At 35.4% G+C, this 21318-nt stretch overlaps 1 protein-coding gene across 1 annotated transcript in view; it reads left to right on the top strand.

Moving 5' to 3' along the window:
• ABCA13 (ATP binding cassette subfamily A member 13) overlaps positions 1 to 21318 on the top strand; it is a 202159-nt gene that overhangs the window by 132296 nt on the left and 48545 nt on the right. Inside the window, exons 47-49 of the mRNA XM_085305455.1 lie at positions 6048 to 6156; positions 17729 to 17783; positions 18443 to 18620. Of these exons, the coding sequence (XP_085161581.1) occupies positions 6048 to 6156; positions 17729 to 17783; positions 18443 to 18620 (342 nt within the window). The remainder of the gene's footprint in view (positions 1 to 6047; positions 6157 to 17728; positions 17784 to 18442; positions 18621 to 21318) is intronic.

Below are 21318 nucleotides of genomic sequence, written 5' to 3'. Positions count from 1 at the left end.
AGGAAATATACCACCTTGCATTTGTAATCCACTTTTCAAACATAAGCAACTATTATTCCCTTTTTTTTCCCTAGAGAAACAGGAGTGTAACTTGCTGAAATTGTCCGATAGGACAGATTTTGACATCTGAGTCTCTTCTGATAGCAGATTGTACTGTCTTACACTGCCATTCAGCCCCCATCTTCTGTCTGGAGCTGCCCCTGAGAGACAGGAACAGAGCGATTGGTCTAAGTGCAACTCTCAAAGCAGGAGCCGTTTCTTGAGGCCTTTTGAGACACATGGGAAAGATACAGTATTTTCATACTGTGAAAACTTGGTATGGGATCTAAAGGCTGAAACGGAATTAACAGTGCAGGAGATCTTTTTCCTTAGGAATGCCTGAAAGGTTCTTTTGATGTCTATGCAAATGTAGACCAGTAGCAAGGAGAGGAACAGCAGTCTCCAAAGAGTGTTGAGGAATCTCAGTGAGTTGTCTCTATTTTTGTATTTGAGCTGAAGCAGATATGTTAAGAGGTAGATTTCATTTTAAAAAAGCTGGACTTTCTGCATTATAGGTCAGAACATGAGAGACATAATTTTTCTTTTAACATTTTTTTTTGAATAGAAACTAGGTTTTATTTGCTCTTACAAATGAGTAAGAGAAAGAGCAACCTAGCTAAGCTCTATCCCAAAATACAAGATGTAGATATTCTCCAATCTTTGCCGCATCATTTCATTTTTAATTTTGCAAAAATGCTGACTRTTTGCAATGCCTTTTCCATAGTAGTTTTGTTTAAAAATCTACCTATCAACTCATATATTTTCATTTAGATCATTCACCCTCTGTACCCAGTTTTCTTTGAACTCCAGTTCCATCAATTCTTAATTAGGAATTTGAAGTCCTAGAGGATTGCACTAAGATGTATTTTTCTGACTACTSTTTTTGTCCTATGTATCTTTAATCATTTTAGACACTTGTTTTGACATGCCTGCACTGTGGTTTTTGTGAGGGTCCTTTTTTTAAATGTCTTTGGCACACAGCTCCACCTGCCATCAGCAGGAGGATAAATTATGGTTACACTGTTAGTGAGTAAGCTTCGTATTTCAGAGCCAAAGAAAATAGTAGAGTAGATTTATAAAGGGCACTGTGTTATCTAAACTRCCTCCTGGAAGTGGCTTTCAAGTGATGCAATGTCAAAATATTGCATTAACCTTTCAGTAATTAATGACCAGACTTTTACTTTGACCTTTCAGGCTTGTTCATGAGGCAGTGAATGTAGCATTTACATAGCCTGTTGTGAAATAAAAYGGGAAATTTGCATCTGAAGAGTCATCCTGTACGATTCATTTCATTTTAGAAAATGTCTGAATCCTTATGTTGCTCTCCTCCACTGCAAGAGCCAACTGCRTTTCTCCAATTCAAAGTAAAAATGCCTATTCAAATTCTGAAAGAGGTCTATTACTTTAGCTATGACACTGTGCTGCTGTGACACTGTGCTGCAGATTCCACTTACGTACACAGAGTAGTGTGTATGTGCACGTGCATGAGAGAGCGTATATCTACCATAAGCCAAACATATCTGATTAAAAGCATTGACTACTGACATTGATTCCTGCTACATGGCAACAAGTTCTCAACTTTGTTTTTCCTGATTTTTCCAGGCTTCCTGACTCTATATTCCTTGGTTTCTTTCGATAAGATGGGCAAGAAGCATTCCATAATGATATCATAGTTGCTGGGTTTTTTGATTATTGAAAATAGGAAGAACATATGGAAAGTTAAATARTCATGAACGGCAATTTATCTGTCATTTTGAAGCTCTAATCTGAAAGATTGATATTCRAGRCTTTACTGTACAGTGCTAGTAAAAGTATCTGAAGGAAGCTACATCACTGCAGTCAAAATACCCATTCTGTCTGCTTCCCCATAATGACTTTTGTCCAGATATCTTCAGGGATTTCTCTCTCCCTTCTCATCTTTTTTTCTTGATCACTCAATATTCATGATTGGCTCTAGGTTAGTCAGCCAAAACATCAGTCRAACACGATTCTGAAACAGGTATAAGTATAGGTGGTATGGAACAATGGAAAACACATCTTTGCACTATGTATTTCTAATGTGGGAAGGAGCAATGTTTTGTCTGGGGAAGGAATTTTGTCAACTATGGGTGGAAGATGATTAAAAAAACAAAATCAACTATGTTAATCTATGGTTTTTTTGTATTGCTTATCTTTTTTCTGCCCTCCTCCTATATTGTGTGCATAGTGCATAGAGAATATGCCAAGTATTTCAGCTGGAACTAAATATTTGTATGGTTTTTATTTTAGCTTTGCAATCAATTTAGAATAAGCCACAAGACTTCAGAAAAGGGGCTTAAATATATCTTCTGTTGAAGAGAGCAACTCAAAGACACTTCTCTTTCCTTTTTGCCAGATTATGAGCGATTAAATATCCAGCCTTAGTTCAGTTATTTCCTAGTAATTTGATTCAGTTACATAATTTAGCTTGAATGAAGAATTGTAATTACTGTGCAGGATATTGAAATACATTGTTACATACAATGCTCTGTTGTGTTTTGTTGTATATTCTTTTGAATATTGGTCACATTATTATATTTCTAAGGTATTCTGTGAATATTTGAGACCTTTACCCTGCTTCAGTTAAAAGTGGATGTATCATCAGAATTTTGCTTTATTGGTTTTTTTAATTGCCTTTTTCCAATATAATGAATGTAAATGCAATGGATTTTCATTAGGTGTGCTTAACTTTCTATTCTGCACAAATTTTTCCAAACAAGATAGAAGAAGAAATGGAAGTATGTGGAGGTAAAAGACTGACTATTTTTGCTCATATATTTTTTTTTGTTCCTTTGCTCTAGGTTTATCCAGAAGTGGAAAGACTTGCACTTTTTCCTGGATACTTGACTACTCTTTCTGTTCCTCTCTTTAAGGAGCTCTCTTGTTGATAAAAGAATGGGAAACCTAGTACATATAGTAATTTGGGRGAGCTGAACTGGAGGAAAACAAAGGATTTTCATTTTTAAAGAGAGAGAGTTTGAGACTTGTTTATTTTCTTTAAATGTGGGATGTAAGATGCTGATGAGATATTGAAGCGGCTGTAAAGATAATATAAAGAACAGAGTAGAAAATGGGAAAAGTGCTTGCAAGAATTGTGGTCTGTGATCAAAGTTGTTCTTATCTGAAATAGTCCYTAGTAGAGCTTTTGGCAGATAGTTTTAAAAATGAGAGACAAAGGAGAAACCAGTGGTGGAAACTCAGATTGATGTTTGAACACATGATATAGAATAGATGGGAAGGAATTGCATGGACAACTAAAATGTTGCAGACCTTTCCTAACAGCAAAGTGCAGTGTGAAGACCTAAAGAAATAGGTAAYCAGGAAAACAAATTGGAAGAAAAGCATTATTAAGAGATGGAAATAGAAATGAAGATTAGACACTTGTGCTGGGAAATATAGAGAAGAATGCATCAGGRAAAACAGTCGTAGCCTGGAACTAGTGTCCACGTAAAGATTGTAGCTGGAGAACTGGAGAATGCAATAACAGGCACAAGTAAATATTGGGGGGGGGGGGGGAAATAAAGAAGAGTGGTTTAGAAATTTACACCAATACTCAGAAGAGAGAGTTGTGTATGGAAGAGAACATCTGGATGAGAAGAACAGATGCAGAAAATTAATAATGTGATTTATGCCAGAAGCATATGAAAGGGGTTGTGGAAGAAACATGTATTATCATTGTAGGATATCCTAGGATTATGAAAATGCTTGGAAATTGTGGTGGTGTGAGGGTTTCTGGTTGATTCTTTGGAGTTCATTTAGTAACACAGAATAGAGGAGAAAACTTCATAGCTTAATGAAGCACAATAAATRGTAGAGGTCTGTATTGATAGATGTTCAATTTTGGGAGTGCATTTGCTTAAAGAAGACTCTTAAGGCAGGGTTTACAACACCATGACTAAAAAGAGCTTTCAGATGACAAACAATAGAAAAGCAGTGGGTGAAATGCTGCAACTCTTTTTGATTTATAAAGAGAGGAAAAACAAGTATAGCAATTGATAAGAATACCACAAGTCAATGAAGAAGGAAGAAAATGTATAAAGTCTGATAAATTATATAGTTATTGATAGAAATTTATTTGCAGTGGTTAGTGAAATATATGCTACTGTTAGTATCCTGGATAAAATGTGAAGAAGCTAGAATTATTCACAATCTGAAACTGAGTACTGTAAAAGGCATKTCAAAAACATGGTAGGGAGTATCAGGTAGAGTATGGGATTAATAGTCATATCACAGAACATGAGTACCATAGTGCAAGCACAACTGAGGAAGCAAAGATGAAGCTGTGGTATGATCTGGCATTGCCATTAATGAGGTTAGTCTGGAATGAAGTAAGACTGGTTACTGTGGATAAGCAGAGTTTGCTTGGGTCAAAATCACTTTGAGAAGAGATTTTTCAAACACGCATTAGTAATATTTTCAGGGAATTGTTTTAGGTTCTGATGGTCAGGTTTTGGTACAGAAGTTGTTAAAGAGAGATACTATTAAGAATTCTGTTGTTTTTGCATATACTATCATCCCATGTATAAGTTGGAGAATAAATGCTCCTAGCAATGGTGAGGGCCAGATATTCTTACATGAATGAACTGCTGGATTAAAATATACTCAAGATAAAAGTGTAAAAAATGTTTAGGTCTTGCATCTGAATGAAGAGGAAACAACCTTTAGGGGAGTTTTGAGGATRTAACTGTATAGATGATAATTTTCAGAAAGGGTTTAGGACAGCTGAAATCCTAAGAGGWTGTTAATCGCAGTAAGAAAGCCCTATCTTAAAAATTGTCTACAGTGTAGTCATTATTCTAAGTACTGAGTTAAATACTAGGCAGCTATCTTGAGCTAGGCTCTGCACTGCTTGATTTGGAAAGTTATTGGTCCCTATGTAATTTAAAATCCAGATCAAATATGTGTGCTTTGCAGTATGATTCAGAGTGCAGACAYAAAGTGAGATGTGCTCAGCATCACCCTAAAATGGACAAAATGCAGATTAGCGACTAGCAAAGAGGTCTTCAACTGTATGAACAAAAAAAGCAGATGAAGGGCTGCTGTGCAGTGAGGAGTGGGTAGTAACCAAAGAAGATTTTAAAGGTGTCACCAAAACTAAAAACAAACATACCTAATGCTTTGACTTTGCTTTCAGTATGGATAACGCAATGTCAAAGGCAGTGTGATTAACAGTAGTGAGCATAAAAATGGAATTGATTTCCCAAAGGAAAACAAAACTTAGAACCCAATATATCCAGTTTGGGGACACATCAGGCTATTTCTTAGCACTGATTCTAGCACATGGAGACTTAAGGCCTGCGAGTGTGGATTTTGAGTGTGTTTAAAACATGCACTACAGCAAAAGTACTTTTCTGTGCTCTTCAGAGCTGGAGCCTTCTCTGTTTTAAAGTTTACTTGTGTTCTCTTTCTTCTGTGCTTAACAAACTGCTCATAATTGCTTGCGGACCCACAGCTTTGTCCTTTATGGAATAGTTTCATACTTRCAATGTGAAGGGTGCCTCCTTGTTTCTTTCTTTCCCCATTTTCTAGAGTATACTGTGGACCTAGATATTTTATACTATGAATTGCTTGCAGGTATTACTTATCTAAGTCCTTTCGAAATTTCGTAAACTGATGTTCTGCACTTGTAACACTAGTTTTCCTGATCTCTGTTTCCAATTAAATTGGCAAATGTTACTCTTGCATTATTTTTCCTCCTTTTTGAGCAAATGTGTGTAAAGGATGGGAGAGTGTGTTCCATTAAACCAGAGAATTTCAATTTTAATTAAGATAGCTGACCATCTCCAGCAGTGAAAAACAACCTGCTAAACTCTGAAGGACCTGGACAGATTACAAGATTGTTTTGCCTAGGTCACCTTTTTCTAAAGGTTTCTAATGGTCTAAACAGGACCATTCATCTCAGATGTCTTTATGCAATTCTTTAAAATTTGGGAGCTTTCAGATCTGGTGTTCATTCCATTTTGATTTACAATATCCATTCTCTTTTGCAGGTATGGTATAACCAAAAAGGTTTCCATTCACTGCCATCCTACTTAAATGAACTAAATAACTTTATTCTATGGCTGAATTTGCCTCCTACTGTGGACTGGAGAAAGTATGGTAATATTCTTTCTTAAGTGTTTATTCATATCTTTTGAAAAGTAGATTTTTAAAAATTATTTGCAATATGATAAGTTGTGCAGGTACAGTGCAATTGCAGAGTAAAATTTGAATTTACAATTCGCTATCTATGCTGTATGACTGTCTTGCAAAGGACATTCCTATGGAATAAATAAATTGGTTTGTATCAGTTGGGATATTACTTCCTGTGAAATGTAGGGCTGCTTAGGCTTACTTAAATGGGCTAGTTAATGCACAATAGTATATGAGTTTGTAGCTCTGTCTCCTTATGTAAATATCCAGGGTGCACCTAGATATTTCATGTAAAATTACATGCCAATGTGATGTCTAGTAGCAYGCCATTTCCCAAGAAAARGGAGTGGCTGGTATATGTTGCTACTGTATATACCAAAGGAGAGACTGATGTATTTGATTTCCAAAATCTTTGATTTAGATATTTCTGAACCATGTAGGATTAGTTAAAATCCCTATTTAACAAACTGACACTTTTTGGTAATGACTTCAGCCAAAGCACAGGCTATTAACAGGTGAATTTTTAGGATGTTGAAAACTATTTTAACATCTGAGTGTGACAGTTCAAGCTAAGTTCTGTTTGTTCTGGTTTCTTTCATTCCTGATGCTCTATTAAAGAGGAATTAGTTTGGTTTCGAGAAATTCAAAACAGCTTATGACTGGTTTTTAAGAGTTTTTCTTTTTTTTTTTTTAAAAAAAAAAAGATCGTGTAGTAGGATGGTTATGTGTAAGAGTGAAATGATGTTCAGAGATTCCATTCTCTTCCTCTGGCAAAATGTGTTGCAGAGAAAAAAAACATGATTTATGCATTGTTTTTTTGTCAGCAAAACAAAAAAGTAATTTCATGTTTTCAGTTGAAGACTTTAAAGCTTTTTCCTGTCCTTGCTAAACACAGCAGAAAATGTGGAGAGCTGTCACCCTGACCAAATTTTTGTGTTAATCTGATCTTACATCACTCCTATGCATTTATAGTAAAGAAAGGAGAGAGGGGAGAAGTCAGTGAAAAAGTGGAAGAAATCTTCAGCATCTGAAAATAGAAATTTTTAAATAAAGCTTTCAGAATGTCAAGTGAATACAGAATAATTCTATTTGCTTTCAAAATGACTGAGATTTTATTTTTTTTAATGAATGATGAGCACAAATGAAAGCTAATGTATTTTTACAGAAAGGTTAGGTTTCAGTGAACTCAGTTATTTCCATGAGACTTTTTTAAAAATAATTTTTTAAGAAAGTTTCCCTGTCCTTGATGAAAAATACTGATGCTGGCTTGTTTTCTGTAGCACTAGATATCCCATTCAGGAATCAAAACATTTAAGGACCCTTTGTATCTGTCATGGAGATTCTTTTTATTATTATTGTTTTACTTCTGCATGACAAAGAAGAAAAATAACCAAAACAATGCTTGGTAAATAGTTGAAGTGTCTGACTATCACCTCARCTGTGGCCTGTTTATGTAATCTACTGGCAGAATACCTTGGGCAAAAATAGATTTTATGAAATAGCGAACAGTTTACTTTTGTGCATCTTCATTGAAGAGGTGCAATAAACATGGATTGATCACACTTTCAAGACCTAGTGGAGAGGGATCTGACAGGAAAATCCTAGAAAGAGAAAGAAGCCAAGTTGCATGCATATTGTATTTCAAGTTTGAGATCTTTGAGGGCTTTTCTATTTTTTTTTTGTTTGTTTGTTTTTGTAGCATCTTATTGAAAACTGCTATTAGGATGCTGAATTACTTTTAAGTGATATAAAAATAGCTTGTCTGTTGAAAAGGCAGTGTGAGGACAAAATCTTCCTCAAGGAGAAGGGGATCTTGCTTTACTACAGGAGACTTCTTCATTAGGGTAGAGTATTACCATCTGTATAATAAGGAGCTGGTGAGGAAGGTAATGGGTCTTTTCTAATGGCCTTTCTTCAGTTAGGAGGTTACAGGGAAGAAAAACTTCAGAGTTCAGTATTTTGTATGAGAATTTGAAGAAAGAAGTACCTGAGGATAGGAAGGGCATATGCTACCTTATGTTGAGTTATGTCCTGAGATTTGCATCTGATCAAACAAACAGTGAAAAAAATAAGATTCCCCCCCCCCCTTTTGTCATTCCAAGTTACTGTAGCCTGACTCTTGATCTTACTGAGCACGTATATGCTTTTGGACAGCTAGAGATAGCTATTTAGTGAATCATAAAGACTTCTCTTTTATCATGGTCCAACAGCGTTAGCAGCAATGGAAATCCTCTGTTTGCTAGTGGTGAGATTTATTTTTTTCCCCTTTACTTGGAACTATAAGTAAGCTTGTCTTTGAGGATGTTTGGAAAGCCAAAATGTTTTTTGTATGTATCTTTAACATAGAGAAGAAATCAGAGTGGGGTGGTTTTTGAAGAAAAACTCTGTATGTCAGCTGGAGGTGCCTGTAAATACATGAACAGGAATTGACCAGATTAAGTTCTAAAAGTTTATCATAGTTAATGGATCTGATATCTGTTTTGGTGCAGCAGGAATACTTGTCATTTGAAAATGACTCGGCTTCAGTACCGTGTAGATAGCCACCTCTAGCATTATGCAAGTCTTTCTCTGTTGTGGAATGAATTAACTTGTCTGTGCTACTGGAAAGGAAATTAAGTACATTTTGTTTCCTAACTAGTTTAATAAGGCAGTACTATTGGCTGATACTTACTGCAAGTTATAAATCCAGTGACAAATCATGGAAATGAATCTGTTAAATGGTAAAAGTTACTGATAGATGAAAGAAGATTCAGTAGAGAAGGCAAGATGTGCTGGTTTTTTGGCAAAACTCTTCAGTTCTGGTTGGTTTCTAAGCCTATGTGTATGACATTTATATATTGTTAAGTCTCTGAAATGCTGCATTTCAGAATTAGGTAAAGTAATTGTGGAAAAAAAAGGAAAAAAARTAAGAAGAATAAAGTAAAAGGCAACATTTTGACTAAAGCTTGAGATAGAAATGCTGATCAAGTAAAGCTGTGTCATTTTTCACATTTACTTGTACACAGTTGCATCAATATATGTTAAGCGTGCTGGAATACATGGAAAGGAATATTGCCTATCTCTTAAGTTAAGACTATATAAAGAAAAAAGGAGTGGTTGTCACCTGAATTAGATATCTATAATGCCCAGAGGTTTTTTAAAAAAGGAGTTTTTACACCATTGTTCAAAGAACAGAAATGTATCAATATAAAAAGGCTTTGTGTGAAGTAGTTGCCTCATCTCAGTACTTTTATTGAAATATTATTTTTTTTTAAAAAAAAAAAAAAACCTTTCATGCTAAGGGCTCATTTAAGGGTTCATATGGCTTTCTCATTCATTTCAGATCTAGTTCTTCAAAAAAGCCTAAGGGATCAAGAGACCCAGTTTCAGCTGACATTTGGTAGAAGGTGGCTTTATAGTCTCTTGATCGTTTTGCAAATTGCAATTTTAAATGTCCTTTTCAAAGGAACCTGTAAAATGCTGTTTAGTAGAGATTTTTTTTTTCTCTGTCTGGTTAGTTGGAGAAAGATAAAATATAAATCATTAATGAGGTGCTGCTTGTGAAGTGCTCCATAAAATAAAAGCTGTAATTTTTAGTAAATAGCAATACTTTGTTATACACGGACAGAAATACCTCCTCATAAATTTTAAAGTCACACAAAAGCCTATTAAAAAACCAAGAGTTATAACAACCTATTGCCATTTTTGTTACAAATACAATCTTTTTTATTCTAATCTGGAACAAAATGTTTGTATGCTTTCATTCATAAGGAAACTAGACTGGTCTTCCATTCAAATCTGTAACAGTTACGGTGCTTATGATTAGCAGTATAGGTCAAATAATACAGATCCAAGTACTACAGACTCAGCATGCCACAGAGCAGAAAAGAGATACTTTGAAGACATGATAAGAGTCAGGCTCAGACAGACAGACATGAAACATCCCACAGAAGGTACTTGGGGACAACTCTGCTTAGCCTATAGACAATGGCATTCAAAAATGAAGACCCTCAGCGCTCTTCCCTTGTATCTCCATCTACTGTCTGCAGAACAAGTATCACCTGGTTTATATCACTGTCCTCCTCATTCCTGCTGCAAAGCCGCTGATTTTGAAGTGTGTGGTTACATGGTAGGAAGTAGAAACATGGGAAGTTGCACCCAGATAGGGCAAAAGCAAAGCTCCCAAACGGGAAGTGGTTTTTCATGCAATATATAGTTAAGCAGTGGAGCTCCTAGGCTGCAGGATGCTGTAGATGTTAAAGGTCTCCATGGGTTTAAAGGCTAACCGGGGAAATTGATGGAGGAAGAAAAAACAAAGAAGAGATATGAAGCACAATAGCACAACCTCAGACTCATGAACTTCTTGAATGCAATATTTTGGAAACTGGGAGAATATTCTATAGAAACGTAATTATATTTGTTCCATTCTTGCTCTTTTCCCTTGGCACCTCCTAATGACTAGTATAACAGGACGAAGAGCTTTCAGGCTGACCCAGTTCAAATGTAATCCAAATTTCTGTTCACAAATGTACAATACAGATTATTTTTACTAATAGTTTATACATTAGCTATGGCAACACATATTTTGGACCAACTCTCTAATAAAGCTCAAAAAAAATAAAAAAAAGTGCCTACACAATTGTAAGAGTGTGAATTTTGGCCGCTTTGGATTATCCATTATTTTTGGTTTATACCAGGAACGACGCTATGTTACTGAACGATGCTCATTTGTGCAGTGTGGTCTAGCAACCACGTTATTTCTGGATACAATCATTCATCAAGATGTTCTGAGTTAGGAARCTGTCAAGGAAAAACTTGTAGAGATTATCAAGTTGTATTTTTGTTTGTTTCTGTTTTTTTTTTTCAAATCAGATACATTTAGTATATAAATATATCTTTTTAGCCAAAACAATGTAATTCTCTAAACTTTCCATGGTAGGAAGTAGAAAATATGATGGCAATAGAACATTCAGCAAGTCAGTGCTTGTTTCTGTCATCAATGGACAGTTTCCAGGAATGTCTTACTAATATTCCGCTCCATAATTCTTTTGCAATTATAATAATATATTTTATTTGACAAGTAAGGAGAAGAAACTATTGAAGTGTTATACCTCTCCCATCTTTCCTCCTTAATAATGTGGATTCCAGGACTAGTAAAATAAATAAATAAATAAATAAATGATTATACTCTTTTGTTCCTCAGCTGTGTAAAGTTAAGTCTTTCACTGGACAATACAAGGAATGCCAACTGTGAACCTTTTTCTTTTTAAATAAATAAATAAATAAAAGACCATAGGAATATCATTGTGGTGAACTGTGTAGGAAAAACAGTAGAGGAAAGAAAGGAAAGGAAAGGAATTTTCTGAAACTAAAATAAATAAATAAATAAAATCTTTGGAACTTTCCACCCCTGGCTACCACCTTCTACCTGTGATACCAAGAGTGAACAGAAAGAAGCTTACAGACCCTTTTGTATTTCCAAATTTGTAATCRTGTCCTACCAAAACATGCAGCTTGTGCTGTCTGTATGGGGATTGACATCTTGCTTCATTCCCTTCCAGACCAATGCTTATGTGAATTGACACCACATATGAATTAACATGTATACAATCATGTTTCTTAATTTCTCTGATCAATGAAATGGTGGTACTTGTTTCTCAAGTGTTTCATTTTTATTTTAAAGAAGATTAACAGGTCTAAAGAAGYCTTGGCATCATGGTGTTATTCTCTGAATATAATACTAAAACCCTGATATAGTATAAGGAGCTCCATGGCACAAATTTTCTTGCTCTAAATTTCTTTATGCAGGGCTTTGGAATTGTTAGCTGTAACAATTTTTAGTCCAGGCCTATAAAAATAATGTGACCAACTCGCTGTGAAGGATGTACCCAGAAGGTTATTATAGGGCAATTAGAAACATTCTGGTTGCAGTAAGTCAGGAGTACGTAATGGTGCTGGTAATGTAGGTGTGGAAGGTTTCATTTTACATTAAGAAATCTATGAAAAGGAGCAGACAGAGTTACAGCTGAATCATATTGCATTTGTTTTTCTATTGTGAAGGCTGATTTAGTAAARTATGCTGTGAAGGCTGTTCACATAAGTCTTGCAAATAAAATGCTCAAAAAACTGTAGCATAAACAGCACGTGCATCTGTTTAACAGGTGCTTTGTTGTTTACAACTTCTTGGTTTATCTGTCATTTACATTCTTAGTTTTGAATTATCATCTACACTTTAAGATTTTTTTAAAAAACAAATCCTTAAAGGTTGTGTTTGGATTTCAATTAAATGAACATCGTTGTAGCAACTTCATAATAAAAAGGTACATAAGGGCAGGAAAGCAACTAATAAGTGATTTTTACCTCATACTAGCAGCTGTATCGGAACAGATATGWATGTAAAGACAGTGAGTCTAGGTCATTAGAAGGAGAAACTGAGGAAGAAACAGATTATAGAAGCGTACCAAAGGACTTTTTAATTAAAAAAATACATCTACTAGCAAATAGCGTATACCAACTGTGTTGGCTTACTTTGCTATAGGATGATATTTTATCATTTTCTCCTTAAATTCAAGGGAACTTTTTTTCCAGTAGATTATAAGCCAGTGTGTTTGCTTTATGTAAATTCACCATCCATTTTTGGATAATGAGGRAGGAGAAAAAGAAGTCATTATACTAAAAAATGTAGCAAAACTCCAGAAAAATTGAAGAAATTAAAATAATGAATGGAAGGTAAGCGTTACATATATTAGTACTTTGCTAGGATTTGGAATTTCAACACAGAACTGAACTGAGCTTAACAAGAACATTCTTTGATTAAATGAAATTTCATCAAATGAAGTTTCTTCTGTTGTATGTGTTAGTTTTCAAGAATGCAATTCTTTGTTTCATCTGTACCATTTGAATGGCTTTTGACTGTTAGAAAATGGTTATGACTTTTGAGAAGCRGAATTCTTTGGATAATTCCACAGAAAGACATTAATGCAATGCAGTTTGCTTTTTGATCAGTTTTGTATCTTTTTCMTGGCAATTATCTCTTTCACAGCCTCTGTTTATTCTTTACTATAGAGATATAACAGTGTATTTCCATGTATGGGGTTGTTGCTGCTACTTTTTGTGTAGTAGCAATCTAATAATCTGTAAATTTTGTTAGTTTCCTCTTGGGGCATCTGTGCCTTTAGTAAATACAGGCCATGATGGTTTGAGGAGGGCAGCTACTTCCAGGCACATCAAATGCTTCTGAGCATAAGTTATTCTTTGTAGCATGTTTTGAAGTCATTTTTGTCTCAGTTATGTCTTGCACATTTAATTCCCTATGAGTCTTTTGAAAAGGTTTCATCAGCATAGATGATCTTTTCCTATATTAAAAACAAATAGTAATTAACTAAGTTCTCAAAAAGTAAAATTTCCTAAACCTGTGTAACTGAGCGTGAATTAATTTTCACAAGCAATTGTGCAAGCATTACATAGGTYGCTCTCTGCTTGTGCTTATTCTCTCTGAATTCAGCAAGCAGTTTACTTCTGTTGTAGGTGAGCTCGAGAGTGGACCCTGATTTGACCTAATGCCTACTTAAAAGCAAGACATTGAAATAAGATATTTATAAATATTGAAGTACTTTTCAGCGGTGTTAATCCTATTTTATTTATTTTTTTTAATATTACTTCAAATGGGCAGAGCTTGGGTGAAATTCTTCAGTCAAAGCTTGGAAAGGCCACACAGAGTAATGGATATAGTTCAGATTAGCCTAGATTATTTCATGGAATACAGTGAAGAACCTTCCTGAATTTCCGGCATACTGCCCCAACTTTGGGCACTTCTGGGATGTAATTCTTTACCTGAGAACAGCTCACAGTTCACATGACAGGCTTACCTGTCTCACAGTTCTGCAAAAAGGGAGGTGATTTAGCAGGTCTACCTTGGACCTGGAGATCTGCAAGTCTTGTCATACTCTGTTCATGAAAGATACTCTTAGAGTTGTTAGCCCTCATGTTGGAGCAATTTTACTCACAGGGTTTTCATCATCTGAAGCTTGGAGGAAGACAGCTTGGTTAGAGCATTCAAATTCTTGGCCATGAAGGCAAGATCTTGACAATTCTGGGAAGCTCCTCTGTAATTGGAAGGGATATAAAAGAGGGACCTGGAAGCCCAACTGATGCTAGCTGTCAACTTAACKAAACACTAATAGCTCCAAAAAGCACATTTGATGTTAATAACTTTTTGTTTTAGTGCTTCTGAAGTTATCAGAATTCCCATTTTTCAAAACTTTTATTTTAGATTAAAAGTCTGCAAATCAGCCTTTTTTCTTCTTTCTTTCCAGCCAGATCTAAAAATAAGTTCAGATTGGTTTCAGTTTGTGTGTAGGGTGAAAGTCTGGTTTCATTCTATTTTTGACAATTCATTTCTAATTCAATAGGATCCTATAGATATGAAGTAAAGACGCTGTTCTAGTATGCACATGCCTATTCCATCAGCAGAAAAGCTTACAATTTCTGGGGATCAACCTCTTTCTACAATGTACTTTTTCCTTAAATAATTGCAATTTCAGCTAATACATAATTCTGATTGGGGGGGGCGGGAATAAGTTTCTCTGATATGCCTGTTTTTGCTTCAGAACCAGGAGTAGCTGTAGTGAAATGGTAAAGTAATGCTGTAAAAGAAAAGAAAACTTTAAACAGTCTGTCTAGAAAAATGACATGAAAGACTTCTACAGACAGTATGTATATCTACTAGTGATTAATCAACCTTGTTGATTTGAATCTCCTTTTGATTTAACTACCTTTTGGCCTCAGTGTACAGCTTTTAACAATAATCCTGTATTTTTCAGCTTTTAACTGCACAGTGATTTAGAGGTATTTTTATTTTTTTTGACTTAAAGATGAGGAGTGAAAACTCTAAGGAGTGAAAACTCTAAGGAGTGAAAACTCTAAGGAGTGAAAACTCTAAGGAGTGATAATAAAAATATAGGTGTATTTGGTCTGATTGAATCCTTTACTAGCATAAAGATGAGTTTTATCTTGATGAAATTTGGCTCTAACTAGATATGACACAGGATATTCATGTAAGTGGTACCCTCCAGAGTTCATCTGAAGCTGCTAACAATTCCTTTTGTCAAAGATCCTAGAAAGATTATAGCTGCCATTAAGATAGATTTTTATTTTGGGTTTGAGGGGAAGGGAACAACAGAGACTTACATTAAAGATACCATAATTGGGTAGTGCTGGTTTGATAATGYTCTATGAATTTCCAGTTAGTGTTACCTTATTAGTTGGCACAGCTCTCAGGTAAATAGACAACAAAAATAAGTCAGGAACAATTTGAAAACCAATTGGACAGCAACTCCTGCATTGACAGCACCCTATTTTTTTTTCATTTTCTTAAAACAAAAATGGAAACCCCTTTTTTGCTCAGTTTTGCAGCGCATTATATTYCAGAGACCCTGTTCAATTCTGGAGTTCAGTTTTCATTTCTGTAGTTTGCTAGATTATTTCAGTTTGGTTGTACTCAAGAATCAAAACAAGCATAAGAATGCAGAGCCCACTCAGGATTTTTCTCAGCCTTCCAAATAGGATATATTTTTGATTTAAAGCCCTATAGTTTCAGTCTGTAAGGTGTATGTTTTTGCCTGTTCTGATATTTTARCTAGTTTTTCTCTGCAAAATATCAGCCATGTGCAATCAATAATTATATCTTTAGCACTGATAAAATACCAAGTTTCAATAGCAGCCTTCCTTACTCAAGAAGATTAGATACATGAACAAATACTACCTTAGATTCTATGTTAGATTTCCTCTGTGATGCAGGTAACAAAATATAACATAGTTGAATCTATGAATTCTGCAGTTCAAAAGGCAGAAAAGCAACTACTGCTTGTAATTATTCATTAGCTTTTAGTGCATCCAGACTCTAGAAATCATTCAACAGCAGATTTTATTTGGTTAGACAGCTTGGTAGGTGAGCTTTTTCAGCAGCTCATTAAGGATTTAGCCTTTTCATTCATCTTATCTAATGAGGTTTCAGCAAGAAAAGGGGTCACTTAGGTGTTGGGTGGATGATCTCTGTAGCTCACAACCACAATAAGATGATGGATGAGACCAGTGTTTCAGAAACTGATTCAGCTTAGGGCTATTAAAAATTTCCCTCAGTGTTCTCCCAAAAGGCTACAGCTGGTGTGAACAGGAAGATATAAAATGGAAGAGAAACTAACACTTTATTCTGTGAACCCGAGGAAAAAAAAAAAACAGGAAAGAGATATATCTATTCTCAGTTAATAATAATGTCATATTTTCTATGGCATTATTTATATGACATAAAGCAGCATGTTGTTAGGTGTCTGTTCACTTCCCAGCACCAGTCCAGGTTCTATCTTGAGTGCAGATGCCTAAGACTTAATGTAATGATTTTTGTATTAGAAACATAATACTTTGTTTGGAGCAATAGTAAATCCAAAGCATAAAGAAACTAAATTTCATAATATTGTGAGCCAATTTATACAATTATATTCATGTATCAAAAGTAGTTTTTTTATAATTATTCTGATGTGATCAATACTAAGTCAAAAGCTAAAGCTTTTTTGTTCTCCTATGAAAATGGTAAAAAAACCCGATCTTAAAATTGTGAATTTGTTCCAAATGGGAATACACCTTATAATGCTTCTGGCTTTCCTTTGTTTATAAATTAGCCCAAGAGACCCCARATTAGCCCAAAAAAGAACAAAACAGAATTTTCTAGTTGTGAAATAATATTTATGTGACATAAATGTTCAGATGATTGTTTATTGTAAATTATTTTAAAGAATAGTACAGGAAAGGAACTAAATTCTGTCAAATGTAAATCTGTGATGTCTTTGGTGGTTTACAGGCAAAGTCTTCAGTTTGACTCATAAGCTCAAATTTGTGTTCTCACCCAATCAAACCTATGGAGCAATGTAAATGCCATCTCTCATTGAAGGAAGAGGAAGAAAAATATATCTTAAAAACATACTATCTTCATATTTTTATAATTTATAAACAAAGGAGAGGCAATTTGGAGCTTAATCCTGGTGCTGGAAACAGATAATGCAACTTGCATGTCCAGAGTCTGTTCAGTTGCCCATCATCTTCATGGAGGGGTACTTGTAAAGGCAATAGGACAATCTTGCGTGCRCTGCTTCGAAGTAGGCTATGTTCCAGTGCACAGTTTGCAAGGTGGTACCTTGGCTGGAGCATCGTTTCCTGTTAATAGTGCTGCAAAAGCAAGATGGCTGCAATTCTTTTGCTTTTGGTTCTTACTCCTGCCTCCAAATTTCTYTTGCTTTGCTTCTCTTTCTCCTCCTCCTCCTTTTTTCCTCCACCTTTCTTTTTTTCTTGTTCCACTTTGTTTTTCATAATTTCTGCTCCAGCTTTGCTTGCTTTACCTGATTTGTTTCAGGACTGGTTTTGTGTTCACGGAAATCCAGAAACAGACAAACTGTCCTGTGAATTTCAAAGGCTATGTGCTCTAGAACTTAAAGCCTTGATGTAATATTTATTAACTAAGCTTTTTTTCTTTCTTTCTTTTTTTTTTTCCTTCATTTCCATTTCATAGGGATTACACTTTACAGCCAGCCCTATGGGGGAGCCTTCCTGGATGAGGACAAAATGTGAGCAAACTCTTAAAATATACAAAAGAGCTGCAGTGAGCACAGTGCAAACTTCATTTAATAAGCATATATGTTGCATGCAGTAGATGTAATAACTTGAGATGCACAGTTGAATTACAATCAATGAAGTATTTTCTTCAGTCCGCTGTTTATATGTCTAATATACTGTTTATATCAGATAYGTTTATTTTATTTTGTAGAGAAAAATACTGAACTACGCTTACGTAGACTACTGTCTACACTTTAAAAGTATTTGTGAGCAGGGCATTCTCAAGTGGATTAACTGTTAGAAATGAATGGCATGTTTCTAAACATTAACTTGCTGTAAAGGGGGAAATAGTGGCAAAACCTTCACTTTAATATTCACTTTAATATTCATAGTTTGAAACACAGACTGTGTCCTGTAACTTGTGTGTAGTCTTGTAAATTAAGACATTATCTTATTTCAGTTCTCAAGTGAGATGTTGAGAGTGTACAAACATAGTGTTTGCATACAGGATTGAGGTCCAAACATTTATTGTCTTCCTTAGGCAATACCTATATTGCATGAACAGATAATTATTATGTATTTGTTCAGGAAAATAATGGTTTTTCTGATGAAGAGTAGGACTTGATTTTTTTTTTTTTCATTGTGTTTCCATTATACCATTTTGCTTTAGAATGGAGAATGTTCGTCAGTGTGGGGTAGCGCTGTGTATCATGTTGGGTTTCTCTATCCTTACCGCATCCATTGGAAGTGCAGTAGTGAAAGACAGAGTATCCGGTGCAAAACGCTTGCAGCACATCACAGGCCTTGGATACAAAACCTACTGGCTTGCGAACTTCTTCTGTGATATGGTATGTACCATCTGGGGCAGCACGTGTCTGGATGTGACCTCTTGACTGGTTGGATACAACTTAGCAAAAGGAGATGTGGTCACAAAACGTGAATTAAATTTGAAGCATGTAGAGGGATAGCTTTTGGCTGTCACATGTTAACAATAATTGGGCACTATTCCCATGTTTGTACTGTGAGACAAAATTCTGTAAGATGGAAAGATGGAGATTGTTTCCTGTGTTTTTCAAAGCTGAATTTTAAAATGGTAAAGGGTGTGCTAGCTTTAGGCACCTACATTGTTTTACAAATAAAGGGAAGCTGACTAAGCACCATAGAGATTTTTCTGTGTAGCAATTCATAGAAGGTGTTTCACTGTTTTGACTTGCCATTGGTGAGGCCTCTAAGATTATGGAAGAAGCCTGAAGATACTTGACGGTTGCTTTACGGACTGTCCGTTTGTGGACAATATAAGACAAACTCATAACTGGTGCCTCCTAGTTCATAGAATTGATATGGTTGGAAGGGACCTCTGGAGATCATCTAGTCCAACTCCCCTGCTTTAGCAGGGTCACCTAGAGCATGTTAGACAGGGTTGCATCCAGGCGGGCCTTGAGTATCTCCAGAGAAGGAGACTCCACAACCTCTCTGGGCAACTTGGTCCAGYGCTCCGTCACTCTCACAGTGAAGAAATTCCCCCTCACGGTCAGGCGGAACTGCCTGTGCTTCAATTTCTGCCCATTGCCTCTTGTCCTGTCACACGGGACAACTGAAAAGAGTTTGTTCTGGCAAGAAAGACAGTGGAGCATAGTATTTATGAATTCATATGCACAGAATCCCCTGAATCAGAAATAGGCAAAGTCTCTATCGTGAAAAAATATTTTTCTCAAAGTAATTTTTTATCATTTTTGGCATTACAAAATAGTATTGTCTGTATGCACTTCACAAACTAGTAAAAAGACTTGAAAATCTTCTCTTCCTTTGAAAATATGAGGAAAAATGTTTTTTTCCCTAAACTCTTTTAACCAAACACAAAGACACTATTGCCAGTTAAAACTAACTGCCAAGTCACATTTAAGCCATCATATAGTTAAATGATTACTGAAGTAGGATTTTTTTTTCTTTTGCTTGCTTTCTTCAAGCCCAAGAAATTGTTCTCTGTTCAGGCCAATAAGAAAAGCTGGCGAAATAGTCAACTTTCTCAACTGGCTAATTGCAGTTGCAGATTTTTCATCAGCTATATAAATGGATCAGAGGGTTCCCATTACACATGGATTCCATGAACTTTCTTCTGATATCTTTTGCAAAGGTGATTCTTTAAAAACTGAACTACAAAAATTTTCTATAATGTATATATATAAAGTATATGCGTATGTCACTTCCTGAAAGGCTTTTGTATAATTCACTTGTGATGAGGCTTGCTATATCTGTGTGAGTGTTTGCAGGAAATTGGAGTTAGGCCGTCTACTTCTRGGAAAGGTATAAAGTTCTCATTCATAGAGAACTCAGGTTCTGCGTGCTGATAGTTTACTTAATAACTGTTTTTAGTTGTAGGAACTCTTTGAAAAGATGGCATTTTGGTTTGGGAGGTTGTTGTCAGAGGCAGTAGTGAACACGTGGTTATTGCAAAGTAACACATAGATTCCTGGCCACAGGAGAGGGGCACAAATCTTCTGCATCTTGTTTGCATGCTAAACTGGGCTCTAGCCTAGGCAATATAGAAGCCTAGGTGAACTTTCTTGCCAGGAACAGAGATTTTCACAACATCCTGTTCTTCCTCAAACTTTTCTAAATCTGAAATATTAGGGCTTCACCTATCCATGCTTGAAATCAGGACTTCTACACGTGAGGAAGCTTGGAGTAAGAGAACATTTATCCAGAAGCTATTTGCTTAGGCAGTCAATCTTTGAATTCCATTTGCTGCTGTTTCAGCAGGCCTCAGTAAAAAMTTAGTCCTCCATCATTCAGCTTCTCCTTGTGTAGCAAAGTCAACTCCTTGTTATTTTTCTGTCAATCTCTTCCTTTGAAAATGTTCTCACAAATTCAACATTGTGCTGCATGATCAATCRTGATCTGAGAAAGAACAGACACTGCTTTAAATGCTAATTGTGCTGAAGATCACTTAGGGACATTGAACAGATGAATATAGAAACTGTTAAATATCCACACATCAAGTGTTACAGGTTGTGTCTAGTAGTATTTGTAATGTAGTCTTTACTAGACTGCAAATGTATTAGATGAAACTACTGTCTTGAGAATCTGGCTATTCTTGGTGTATTTATGCATGTGAATAGCATTCATTACTATGTTACTCAAATAAAAACTATAAATTTCATAAGAAAGTTGCTTTCTATAGGTTAATCTTGTGTCACTGTGGGGCAAAATTAAACTTTTATGTTGGCATTTCTATTTTGTGCATCCCAAGCTTTTATAACATACTGTTCTTTCAGGTGAGATTTTTAACAGAATTTAATGTGAAAACTTATRTATTTATTTTTAGAGAAAAGTCCCAGGTCTGTTGAAATGTATCAGGACTTAGATGCTTTGTGTYTCCTCCACTGTCTCTTTTTTGAAAAGCTCCAGAATGACTGAAATCAGAATCTGTGAAATGCTGTGRTATGATATTTATATATGGTACTGAATAAGGTAGATCATGAATGAGATCAAAATATTACATTTCTGAATAAGGTAGATCATGAATGAGATCAAAATATTACATTT

The sequence above is a fragment of the Rhea americana genome, unplaced genomic scaffold (genome assembly GCF_003343005.1).
Source record: "Rhea americana isolate MKP2758 unplaced genomic scaffold, rheAme1 scaffold_220, whole genome shotgun sequence".
NCBI classification, from domain to species: Eukaryota; Metazoa; Chordata; class Aves; order Rheiformes; family Rheidae; genus Rhea; species Rhea americana.
This window is presented reverse-complemented; position numbering and strand designations above follow the sequence as displayed.